At 42.5% G+C, this 13,233-nt stretch overlaps 4 protein-coding genes across 4 annotated transcripts; 3 read left to right on the top strand and 1 right to left on the bottom strand.

Annotated features, from left to right (window-relative positions):
- Window positions 1-286: 286 nt before the first annotated feature.
- PCOAH_00007730 (Uncharacterized protein) lies at window positions 287-3,037 on the top strand (the record flags this gene model as incomplete). The annotated part of the gene is made up of 1 exon (XM_020057583.1): window positions 287-3,037. The coding sequence occupies one exon, from the start codon at window positions 287-289 to the stop codon at window positions 3,035-3,037; it is 2,751 nt and encodes a 916-aa protein (XP_019913047.1).
- A 1,370-nt stretch (window positions 3,038-4,407) lies between these two features.
- Window positions 4,408-7,164, top strand: PCOAH_00007720 (Uncharacterized protein; the record flags this gene model as incomplete). Its single annotated transcript, XM_020057582.1, has 1 exon — window positions 4,408-7,164. One exon carries the CDS (start codon window positions 4,408-4,410, stop codon window positions 7,162-7,164), a length of 2,757 nt encoding a protein of 918 aa, XP_019913297.1.
- Window positions 7,165-7,787: 623 nt separating this feature from the next.
- On the top strand, window positions 7,788-9,080 carry PCOAH_00007710 (Uncharacterized protein; the record flags this gene model as incomplete). Its single annotated transcript, XM_020057581.1, has 1 exon — window positions 7,788-9,080. The coding sequence occupies one exon, from the start codon at window positions 7,788-7,790 to the stop codon at window positions 9,078-9,080; it is 1,293 nt and encodes a 430-aa protein (XP_019913264.1).
- Window positions 9,081-9,611: 531 nt separating this feature from the next.
- Window positions 9,612-12,762, bottom strand: PCOAH_00007700 (cGMP-dependent protein kinase; the record flags this gene model as incomplete). Its single annotated transcript, XM_020057580.1, has 4 exons — window positions 9,612-11,468; window positions 11,775-12,205; window positions 12,376-12,550; window positions 12,655-12,762. 4 exons carry the CDS (start codon window positions 12,760-12,762, stop codon window positions 9,612-9,614), a joined length of 2,571 nt encoding a protein of 856 aa, XP_019913139.1.
- Window positions 12,763-13,233: the final 471 nt, after the last annotated feature.

The following is a 13,233-nucleotide window of genomic DNA, read 5'->3' as shown; positions in this document are numbered from 1 at the left end:
CCACATGTGGAATACTTTTTATGTAGCACACCTTTATGCGCCTCTACACAGTGTACAGTGCGCAAGGTGTACTGCTTGTTTGTCACCGCGTGCCACTTGGAAGCGACACCAGCACATGTGATTGTATGTGCTTGTGCATGCATCGAGTGTAACGCCGGAGCTGCCTGGTAAAAATTGGCCAAGGACGGAACCCACCTTCTATTGCGTACTTTGGCAAACCGAGACTCGACAACAACATCATCCTACCACCTTACACACACATATATATATATAAATACCAGCCAAGATGAGACTTATCACCTTAGGATTCATCTTCCTGTCGACCTCTTTCCACTACTCTCACGTGTTTGCCCTTAATGTCAACCGAAATTTGAACGCTAAGCCCACGAGTCATAAGTCAAACAAAAATGATAAGGCAAACGGATCGGACAACATAGGGAACAAGGGCAACTCTCACCATGCAGCCACCGGAGCGACAGGCGTAACAAATGGCAATTCGAATGGCAAACAGGGTACAGCGACCACCCCTGCTACGGGGGGACACGCATCCCCAGGTGCACCTGGAGAAGGGATGACCCCAGGAATGAACCCCAGTTTCGAGGAAATGATGAAACCACTGAACGAAATATTTGCAGGAAATGGAGAAGGATTAAACATAGAAAATATTATGAACAGTGAATCGTTTCAGAATTTTTTTAATTCACTCATGGGAGGTAATCCACAAGATGGTTCCAACAATGGACAGGAAAATTTATTTAAAGATATGATGAGCGCGATTAATTCACAGTTAGCAGGTGCCAACGGCGGAGCTGATGGTGCGAACCCCAACAATGGTAGCAACGGACCAAACATCCCTGTGACCCCAGAACAGCTGAACAAAATAAACGAATTGAAGGATAAGCTAGAGAATGTCCTAAAAAAATCAGGCATAGATGTAGAGCAGCTGAAGAAAAGCATGGAAAATGAAAACTTCATGCAAAATAAAGATGCCTTTAAAGACTTGTTGGCCAATTTACCCATGAACCCAGCTATGATGCAAAACATGATGGGAGGAAAGGATGGAAATATGTTTAACATGGATCCCAACCAAATGATGGATATGTTCAACCAGTTCAGTCAGGGTAATATGAATATGAAGGACTTTGGAATGGGTGACTTCATGAACAACGGAATGGTTGGTGGTGGGTTCATGCCCCCTCCAACAGGATCTCACGACCAGGATGCTGATGATGACCTTATGGATGGAAAGGCTTACGTATCTAACTCCAACAATAACGACATAAACTTTGAAGACAAATTGAACGCATTTGAGGATACCAACGGAAATGATGAAAGAATGTTCGACCTCTATGAAACGAATGATGAAGATGGGGTTACAAATAGCGGCATGAGCGACTCCGCAGAGGAAGATGACACATTGGATGTGAATTCAACCAATGTGAACAGGAATCTATCCGATGGAGATTCCACGGAAGAAGATCCAAATGAAGTAGATGCAACCCCCACTTCTAATTCCAGCGCTACTGTATCAAATGAAAGCGCGAACGAGGTAGAATCGAATGAGGAAGAATTAATCACGTCCTCTGGAGTTAAGGGAGATGCAAATAAAGTAGCAGCCACGAATGGATATAAGAATAATAATGGCTTCTTCGACATGAACAATTTGAACAAAGACTCCAATTCCTCCATCTATGGAAATGAAAACACAGGGGGTAATTCAAATGGAGGAAACACCAATGAAGGAAATAACAACACAGTGATGAACAAACGTACTGGAGGAAAGAAAAAAAAAACTGTGAAGAAAAAGAACCCAGGACAAATTCCATTCAAAATAGAATCCTTGCAAAAATTAGTAAAAGAATTTGCCAACACTTCCAACCAGAAAATTATGGAAGACATTGTAAAAAAATACGTCTCCATGAGTAACCAAAGTAATGCAAGCAACAGCGATGATGAGGACGATGATGACGATGTGGAAGATGAAAAAAGCGGTAAGGGAAAAAGTTCCGAAAACGAGGAAGAACTGAGCATGGACGAGTTCAGCGTTAAAGACATTAAGAAGCTAATCTCCGAAGGTATTTTAACATATGAAGATTTAACCGAGGAAGAATTAAAAAAACTAGCCAATCCAGATGATATGTTTTATGAATTGTCTCCCTACGCAAATGAGGAGAAGGACCTCTCATTAAATGAAACATCTGGTGTATCAAATGAACAACTGAATGCATTTTTGAGAAAAAATGGATCCTACCATATGAGTTACGACTCCAAGGCGATCGATTACTTGAAGCAGAAAAAGTCAGAGAAGAAGGAAGAGGAACAGGAGGACGATAATTTCTACGATGCATATAAACAGATTAAGAATTCTTATGAAGGCATCCCTTCCAACTATTATCATGATGCCCCTCAGCTCATTGGAGATAATTACGTGTTCACATCTGTGTATGACAAGAAGAAGGAACTGATTGATTTCCTCAAACGTAGCCATGGCGTTACCGACGAAAGTGAAAGCTCCAGTGGAAAGGACAAAAGCAGTTCCTCCGAAATGGGTGCATACAAATCCAAGTATTACGATAAGTATATGAAAAAATTAAGTGAATACAGAAGAAGGGAAGCATATAAAATTCTGAAAAAAAGAAGAGCGCAGGAGAAGAAATTACAGAAAAAACAGGAAATGCAAAATAATACCAATAACGAAGTAGACTATTCAGAATATTTTAAAAAAAATGGTTTTATCAACAGTAGCAATGGAACAGTTAAAACGTTCTCCAAAGACCAACTGGACAACATGGTGAAGCAGTTTAATAATGGTGGAAGCGATCTCCTCAGTAGTAGCGGTGCTGGTGGGGACTTGGGTGATGATTACTCCGGTATGAACGGAGGTGGTCAGTTCTCACCCTCCAGCGGAAATGGTAACACCTCAGGTTATGTGACCTTCGATGGGCAGAACGTCGTCGGATCAAATGACAATGAGGAGGAAGATTCCAACGAGGACATGCTGAACGAGGATGACGACAACGCAGAGGACGATGACTGAGGAGGTGTGGCACCGTGGCGTGGACACAAGCGGCATATGAACTTTGCAAGATGAGACAACTCCACTGCGGATCCCCCGACATTATATTTTTGAACTCTTATCTGTTGATTTGCACACCAGCCAACACTTCCCCCGTCTGATCGGGCTAACTGGCTGACTAGCTAATTTTTTCTTTTTTTCTCTCTCCCTCTTTGCGTTTCCCTATTCGCACAGACAAATTAAAAATTTCCCATATGATATATAATTTGCTTGAATTAATTTTACCAGAATTTTATTTAATTTTTCCCCTGTTGACAGATTTGAGTTTTCATTTTTTCACGTTTCATTTTTTAACTTTTCATTTTTTCACTTTCTGCCAAGTGTAGTTGCGGAACGATCTGCATCCACGTTGCGGCGTCTAAACGACCATGTATTTATTTTTTCATTTCCCCCCTTTTAATATGTGATTTTACTTAATTTTTTCTCCCATTTTTCCAATTTATTTTTATTTTTTATTTTTTCGCTTCAGCTTTCCAATTCAGTACGTATACATAATTGTATATATATTGGTACACGTGTGTATGCTTATATATATGTTTATGTATCCATTTGATTATTTAAGAAAGAGATTATAAAAAGTGCCCTTATTTTTCCCTTTCATATAATTGCGCTTTTTACGTAAAGGGTGAAAGAATTGAATGAAGTTATAAAAATAAAAATATATTTTATTATTATTATATATATATTTTTTTAATTTTTTTTAATTAAATTTGGTATTTTAAAAATTAACATTTGAAATTTTTAATCCAGCCCAACTCGCTATTTCTTTTTTTTGGCATATCTTTCGCCATATGGTTATAGGGTGAGACAGACACACCGCTTCGACAAATGAATGGACGGTGTTGAGCTTATCGATCGGTTCTCCGACCTGCGGGGTTAAAGTACCCTATAAGGAAGGAACTCCCATTTGGGGGGTAGAGTAAAAAACCCTTGGCCTAAATATGCACAAACTGATGGTTACTGTAACATACCCCATGTGTTATAGAGTAGCAGTTCCTTGTTGCCGCTGTCGTTTTGGGTGCCTCCTAAAGGGTCGAATTGGCACAGGGAGAGGGTGTTCCCCAAAATGATGTTTCTAAGGTTGACCTATTTTAACAACATTCAAGGGGTGAAAAAAAAAAAAAAATGAAGCCCAAATCGTAGTGCATTCCCTCCACATTGCGTTGCGCACTTTTAGGTGAGCCCCCCACACCGTGGTGAAAGAAAAAAAAAAAAAAAAAAGAGAAATGGAAAATATTCGTGTCACCATTACGGTAGCCTTACCCACCCAGAGTTAATCGCGCGGGGGGTAAGTCGCGTTCACCATGCTGGAAGCGTAGAATAAAGGCGCCATGGCGGTAGGAAAGATTTTCAGCGATGGGGCAGGTGCCAATAGGTGGGCGCACATCTACGTTGAGAAGGAAATACATAGTAGGGTAAATGACCTTTTGAATCGCATAGTGTATGGTAGAAACAGGGGAGGAGTATGTCTCCAGGGGGGGAGAAAGTCTCATTGTACAGATGGGGTCCGCACCCACGATGACCCAAATGACAAAGCCACCTCCAAATGGAAAAGCTACGATAAGATAGCAGTGGATTTGTTAAAGGAATATATCCGGGCATTTCATAGGGAAAAAAAAAATGGTCGCTTGGTGGTTTGCAAGGGAGAACCATCCAATGGGGAGAAAAAGGCGGAAGGGAAAGAAAAAAAAGTAAGCAACACAAATGAGTGTGCGAATGGTAGAAGCGTTAATAAACATGGAGACCTTCCCATGGTCCAGCTAATCAAACATACGGACAGATTAATTTTAAAAAAAAAACAGCCAAGTAAGAACCTCCCAGATGATTCAAACAGCAGAATGAACACAACTGTCCATTTGAACCACCTGCAATACATATGGCTCAAACATACGATGATTATATTTAAGCTGCTAATTGAAAGCAACCTGAGGGTAGAGGAGAAAAGAAAAAGTGAGATGACCACCACAGTGCTGGCTCTACTGAAAAGGACACTAAGGGGTATGCCTCGGGGTTGTCCAGAGGATGGAAGTACCAGAGTGGATACCCTCCTTCATTGGGCATACCTTCTGTCGAAGGTGAACATGGTGGATAAGGAGCTCATCATACAGATGTGTCATTTTTTTCAAAACGGGGTGAAGACACTCAGTTCGTTAAACAAGTTCTACCTCCTCAGTTGCATGACCAATTTTCATTCTTTGTCAAAGAAGTTTCTACGAGTAGGAAATTACCTTCAGGGATATTTTTATAATTTGTTGAGGATGGAGCTGGGGGGGCACGCAAAGGAGGGGAGCAAACCGACATACGCATCAACACCATCTTTTTACCGGACGGATGAATCAACCACTACAGTAACTGCCCACTCAACTTTCTGCACCAGCGAACTGTGCCAAGTCCTATTCAAGCAGAAGAAACACCTGACCCATTTAGACAGGACCATTTTGAAAAACGTGCTAAACGGGGAAGTGACGAACTATGGGAAAGTAACTCCCCCCTTCTTTAAATTCATCGTGAAGTTAGGCGACAGGGAATTGCAACAGTTTTTATTTGACCGCATAATTGAGCACGTGGAGTTGTATGAGCAGACGGAGCTGAACAACGTGTTGGGTAGCTTCCTCAAAAGGGAGGGACTACGAAAGAAATCACAGGGGAAGTTAGCGAAGGGGGAGATACATCAGGCAACGGACCAGGATGAAGAATTTTCCACTCTGGTGCACATTTTACTCGAAGCGGATTTGCATAATATGAACCTGAAGCATGTGTCCTACTTATACGTGTATATAAATAGACTGCTGAAGAAGGAGTTAAGGAGGATCACGTGGTGGCGTAGTGGAAAGGCTATGCAGGAGGGGGAATGTGTGGGCCAAGCGAGTTACACCCAAAGTGGAAGCACAAAAAGGGAAGATGAAGTTGACACCAATCCTCCCCAACCGTTTGAGCAAATCTGCGAGGGGCAGGATTTTCATGAGGTGGACCTGCACGATGGAAACCCGCATAGGGGGAATATTTCCCTCATGAACCAAGTGAACGAGAAAATTATTCTCACTTTAGAAAAAAAAATGTACTACATAAAAATGAACAACCTAGTCACCCTCATGTATAACACGTGTCCAATCATCTCCCCCAAGCAAATTTCCTTTTTAGAAGTTTGTTTTGCTCACTTGGTGGAGGAAAAATACGTAACGTTTAATTTGGCAAAGATGTACCGTTCGCTGTATAATCGTTTTGTGCATAGCGGTATGTGTAAGTCCCCAAAGTGGGAAATCGGTATAAACGGGGAAAAGTGCTTGAACCAGTCAAGTATCTCCAATGGGGAAAATGCAAACTGGATACATGCAGCTGCGCCACAGTATGGAGAAAAAATGGAGAAGATTTTCAGCTACTTGAAGGAAAGGTATTACCTAAAGAGGGAACAAGATTTGGGGGACATCAGTACGTGCACCATCCTGTTAAACCTTTGCCAGAAATTTTTACAAGATATGCTAGTTTACTCCTTCCACAGGTTGCAGTGGTGGGGGTATCTTAGGTGTAGTGGCGCTGCGGCGGTGCTCGACCTTGTGCAGCACATTTACACACACCTGCACTTTGTGATTGTGAGTACCCGTTGGGGGGTAGAAGAAAAGGGAGTCAAAGATGACTGTTATGAAGATGGTTATGACGATGAAGAGGAGCATCGCCCCCTCCGCCGCAACCAGTTCGAGCTTGCGCTGCTATACGGGCGTAACATCGTGAGTCACATGGGCGCATACGTGGACTCCGTGGAGAGTGCCTCTCGGTTCTGGGGCAGCAGTGAGGACTGCGTAACAGTTGGTCATTTCAACAGTTCTTCGCATGTGCTTAACGAAATGAACAACTCAGGTGGGAAAAATATGCCCAGGGGAACTACCCCCAATGGAGTTGCTCAGTACAGTGATCAGGATTTACCGAATGATCCAATCGACGTACAAAATGTTCGTCACCTCATGCACTACGTGAATTATGTGTGTTTTTGTATTCGTGAACGAATGGAAAAAGTTGAAGGAGAGAAAACATGGGGAAAGTCCAAACCAGAGCGGCCACACCGTTTCATCACCAACGCGTTCACAAAATAGAAAACGATGCGATTTGTGTATACACCTGTGGAGATCCGTTGTGTGGAATGCCCAAGTGAGGGCGTTTCCAATCTGTGTGCACAAGGGGGAAGCATTCCGCACTACTACAACAGGGATATGCATAGGTGCGCCGTTGAGTTCCCACTCTTCCCCACCCATTTGCGCCATAACCGGTGTGCTCGTCAAATTATCCTTCGAAAAAGCACACATTTGCAGAACCCTATCGAGTTCAAATTTGTGCATCGTGTTTGCTAAGTGGGTCATTTTTATTCGCATTTATTTTGCTTGTGTGTAGTTTTTTTTTTTTTTTTTGTAAAGCGAACGGTTTTTCTATCCTTAGCAAACCTGATTAGCGTTTCCTTTCCGTCCCTACCCAAGGGGATTATGTACTTCCCCTTTGTGATGAAAATGGCTACACAAACTGGGGAACTCACTCCTGTGAAGAGAAATTTAAACAGGGGCATAGAGCGAAGATAAAAAAAAAAAAAGGAGGGAGGTAGCTCCTCGTGGGCACAACAGTAGTCCTTCCTATAGAAAGGCAACGTAACAGAAGTGGCAACTCCCCACTCAAGAGTTACTGCAGGATTATTATTATTATTATGCCCCCGGAATAGTTTACGCACATGGGGAAGGGAACTGGAAAGGATGGGGGCAGCTCATCCATCAGTGTGTGGAAAAAGGAACTCGGGCCGAAGTTAGAGGATGTGTTTCTAAGAACCAGCTTAGAGCGTGCAAAGAATGGGGAAGGAAACAAGCCAATGAGTGTCCACCCCAACGGGGTGATCAACCGCGGAACCCCCCTCGATGGTAATAATGGTAGTAGTGGCAGTGATAGTATGACCACCCTGGAGGGAGGAGAAAGACGGGTGAGCCGCAGATTTACCAATTTCGTATGCAGAGACGAATTCATATTCGACGCAAACATTACGTGCTTCCCAAACTACATGCACAAGTCCTCCCTAAGCATAAAAAAAAAAATAGACGTCTGTGATCTGATCATTGAAGTGAGAGACGCCAGGCTACCCTTCACTAGCACGAACGACTTCATCATGGAGAGCATAGAAAAAAAGAGCAAAGACAAAAAACGCATCATTATTCTGAACAAAGCAGATTTAATCCCCAAGAAAGTAGCCCTAAATGCAAAAAGCATAATAGAGGAAAAGACAAAACATATGTGCCTGTTGACGTCAGCCAAATTTAATAAAAGCATCTCTAAAATTAGGGACCTGTGTAGAGAAATGAAGCCCCAATTTAGGAGCCTCGGATTATTTACCTTACTAGTGGGATTACCCAACGTTGGCAAGTCCAGCATTATTAACTCCTTTAAGGATGTGACGCATAATTTAGCCAAGTATGGACATAAAAATAACAAGATCGCCTTCGAAGTGAATAGGAAGAGAGCCAAGACGAACGTCCTTGCGGGGACTACTCAGATGGTCGACACGTATAAGGTTTCAAACAACCCCCTGCTCTACTTTATTGACACCCCGGGGATTTATTTACCCAAAATGGAAGACAAAGAAATTAGCCTCAAGTTATGTGCCATAGGAAATGCCCTCGAATACAAGTACGACCACATGTATGTAGGAGACTACATTTTGTATACTCTAAATAAGAGGATGAATTTTAACTACGTTAAGATTATCGGCTTGGAAGAACCAACCAATGATATTCGTTTTGTCTGCAATGTTATTGCAACCAAGTTGAACCTGTGTAGGAATTATAAGTACCTAGACATGAATGGTGGCTGCCGTTATTTTATAGATATGTTTCGCTTGGGGCTGTTTGGGCGCATTTGCCTGGACAATGTGCCCCGCTCTACAGACGACTTTGTCACCTACTTTGACTTCAATTCTGCGGAACCTCCCGCCGTCGACGCGTGTGCGGGACCCGCGCCATTCCGCGGACTACTATAGGGTGGAGCGGTTGCAAAGCTAAGCGATCATTTATCGAAGCAACCAATCAGGGGCACAGCCAGCCGGACAACCGGGCAGGCCACCCGCCCCATTTTACCTTTTTTTTTTTTTGTTTTCTTCTTCCCTCCCCTCATTTGCCAACTAGCCAAACCGCCACCCAGCTAACCGCGCTGCACGAAAAAAAAAAAAAAATACAAATTGACGAAGTTGTTCGAAGGTCCAAGTTGCACATCCTTCGTTATGTGAACAAAAAAAAAAAAAAAAAAAAGAAAAAACTAACGAACTAACCAAACGCAGAGGGGCTGCATAAATGTGGGACTCCTTTTATGCACAAATAGATACGCACGCGCGGGTGCGTCCGAAAAAGGGAGAAAAAAAAAAAAAAAAAAAAGCGCCGCAAAATCGTTTATAAGTCTCCTCATCTTTTTGATGCATCATCGTGGAAGACAACCACTGCACACATGTACAATGTGCATTAACCATCAGCTAGCGCTTCTGCCCCAACGCAGCTACCCTTACTAGGGGGGTTCTTCAAAAGTCCACATCCCAGTTGTCATCCCCGTCGAGGGGTTCTCCTTCGGTCAGTGCGTCCTCCTCCTCGATCTGCTTAATGTCAATATCCTCAGCGTATGTCTCTCCTTTGGACACGAGAGGGGGGTCTAGTAAACGCCCCGCCAGCTTATCCCAATTGAAATTGCTAAAGAAGGCATGCTCCTTAATATCCTTGAACCCGTTTATGGAACATCCAATTCGTCCCTGAGGCAGTCTACACAGCAGTCTCTTCATCAAATTTATACTATCCTGATCGGACACATACTCAGGAAAGGTTAAATGCCCTGTTAGGATATCTCTGAATATTTCCAGCTGATCCTCTTGGTCATTACCAAATGGGAGGGGGCCACAAATAAATTCATACAGACATACTCCTAATGCCCATATATCCACAGTGCATCCATATCCTTTCCCCAAAATAACTTCCGGTGCCATGTAGTGAGGAGTGCCAACTAGTGTGTAGGCCCTCCCCTGAATTTTCTTCGCACAACCAAAATCGATTAGTTTTACATACCCCTGTTTATCTAGAAGAATATTTTCTGGCTTTAGATCTCGATACACAATATTCCTCTCGTGTAGATATTCTATGGCTAGAATTATGGACCCCAAGTAAAATTGTGCCTGAGGTTTGGAAAGTAAACCTAATTTTCGAATAGCATCATACAACTCTCCTCCAGTAACTAGCTCCGTTAAAAAATAAAAACACTTGGCATCCTTAAATGTCCTCACAAGTCTAATAATAAATGGGTGGTCATTTTCTGCAGTAATTTCCCTCTCCAATTTTATATTATTTTGCTGATTTAGATTAATGATACTTCTTTTGCTGACACATTTTAGGGCATATCTAATTTGTGTCGGTTTGTGGTGCACTAACTTAACGGTTCCGAATGTACCTCTACCTATAATTCTTTCAGTCTCCAATTCGTCCATCTCCACTTTGGTGTCTTGCATTTTTATTCGCTCCTCCAAGTGAGTTAACATGGGTCCCTGAATAATTTGCAAAAACACACTTTTATCCACAAACCAGCACTCCACATTGGTTGCCTTACTGATGATGGATGCTGTTCTGGGTTCATCATATAGGAGAGCCCTTTCCCCAAAGTAATCATTCTTCCCCAATGTTCGTAGTCTCTTTCCATTTTTTGTTACTTCTACTTCTCCATTTTTTATTATGTAGAACCTTGAACCCACTTCTCCTTCTTGAATTATATAATCCCCCTCTTCATAGCGGGTAGTCCTAAACGCTTCGATAAGTAAATTGCATTGCTTCTCACTTAGGTACCTAAAAATGTACATCTTTTTGATGATGCTTTTTTTGTTGTTATGGTCTATCGATGCATCTATGTTGTTGTCTCCTAGACAGTCCGCCAAACATGATTCTGTGATCAGAGCAATTTTACAAATTTCCAACGACTTAATCGTATGTCTAAACTTCTGCTTCTGATTTAAGACGTATTGATCCCCGAAGGATTTTCCTCTTGTAAGTATCCCTATAGATTCATCATCCAGAAATAACTCCACCTTCCCTTCCAACACGATGATATACTTAACCGACTTAACCTTATCCTTGTGAAGAATGTGATAATTCGCTGGGTAATCCCTAACAATGGCTGTGTCTGCTAAATCGTTTAGCTGCTCTGCACTGAATTGTTTAAAAATTTCGCTCTGTTGTAAGGCTTCCGTCATGATGTTGCGAAATAGGACAACTTGTAAATTGCCCAACACTATATTTAGCAGCTTTCTGCATATCGATGCACACGCCGTGGGTTCTTTCGCTATGATCGTGGCACTTCTCGGTTCGTCATACAGCAGAGCTCGTTCTCCGAAGTAGGATCCCTAACAGGTAGGACCAACATTGGCCAAAGGGGGGTAAAAAAAAAAATATATAAAATAAAATTTGCGTTCCACATTTGGGGAGTCTTCAGCCGGGTGGTCATTCATACGAATGTCGGACCAACCAGTAATGAACAAAATTCAAATGGACGCGTATCGAAGTAATCTAAATGTTGTGGCGACCGAGGAACGCCCCCCAGCGTAACCTCATGGTCGCATCAACGCGCTGAATGGTGCACATGCAGGCAGATAGCCCACCCTTGCACGCGTAAGCGCCCCCCCTGAAGGGACCTCACTCAGTTATATTACTTTGTTAAGTACTCTTATTTCTTTATCGTTAATAAAAACTGTGGCTTTACCTTCCTTCAATATATACAACACATCACCATAATCGCCCTGCTTTACAATTACCTCTCCCGGTTTAAAAGTCTGAATAACACATGCATTGGTTATCATATTTTTCTGTGCTTCCGTTAGCATATCGAATACAGAAACAGAGTCGATGAAACTTCTGTTTTCGTTGAAATTTCTATTAGACAGTTGCTTTAGTGTTGCCCTGAATGTACTCCTCTGCACACCCCAAAGCGTCCCGTCCGTCTCAGCCATGATCGTTGCGCTTCTCTGAGTGTTGTGAATTAGGGCTGCTTCCCCGAAGGAACTCCCCTTCCCCATGCTCTTCACCTTCTTGTCATTCACATACACGTCGAACTTGCCGCTGTTTATAATGAAGAAGTAGGATCCTTCAAAAGGGAGGGAGGAATGTATGTGTGTATATATGTATATATCATTGTGGTGGTGTCAAGCAAGCCGAGTCGAAAGTTTAAATAGACGCAAGGAGAATGCACAAGAAGAAAAAAAGACCAATGAGTACACATTCACACGAGTGTAATCAATGCAATTGTGATGGTACCTTTCTCGCCCTGCTTTATCACCAGGTCTCCACTCTTGAAAACAAAAAATTGCATGTAATTAGACAGGGTCAATATTTCATTGTCGTTCAATGTGCTACAAACGAGGTTGTTTTTGAGCGAGGACTTTATCATCTCAATGTCTTCTGAGAGTTTTTCCCTCAGTTGGAGGTGTTCCTGGTGGGGTGGTCAGAAAAAAAAAAAAAAAATTGCGAAACAACCAAGTTGAGAAAACTTCACAATTCTGCCATAAACGGAGACTCCGTTCACTGGTACCGTACCTCCATCAAAGTGTCTTCCCCCGAGAATTCGTCATTTGAAAAAATTGCCTTCTTCTTATTCCGTTCATTGCTGAAATGTGGGTGGGTCGTGGCAAAAAGTGCACGCATGTATTTTCCGCTCACATGAAGGGGAATCTCATCCTAACTTTGCAGCCGAAAGCTAGGTCGAGAAAACTAAATCGCGCCGTCGTTGGTGACAAAGCTGATGGTGACGAACTACTGCATCATTTTTGAGCACGTAGATAAGTAGAATAAAAAAGAGAAAAGGCAAAAGAGACGAGGTGTGCAACGAACTACTGAATATTACTCCCAACAAAAGTTGCACAACTGGCGCTGTGAACACAAGTTAGCAACTGTGCGTGTTTAAGCGCGTTTGTCTGGTAGGATTTTTTCTCTTCCACCCCGTTTCGTCCGACGGATTGGATGAGCACTGGCACACGCATTTTCTCCTCTAGTCTATTAACTGCGCTTGGAGCGCATGCTCAAAATGAGCAATGTGTAAAAAGTGGCAGGTGTGCATACCAACCTCTTTCACACAAATGAAGGCAATAGAAAAAACAAACGGGTTTGTTTCCTTTG

The sequence above is a fragment of the Plasmodium coatneyi genome, chromosome 4 (genome assembly GCF_001680005.1).
Source record: "Plasmodium coatneyi strain Hackeri chromosome 4, complete sequence".
Lineage (NCBI taxonomy): Eukaryota > Apicomplexa > Aconoidasida > Haemosporida > Plasmodiidae > Plasmodium > Plasmodium coatneyi.
This window is presented reverse-complemented; position numbering and strand designations above follow the sequence as displayed.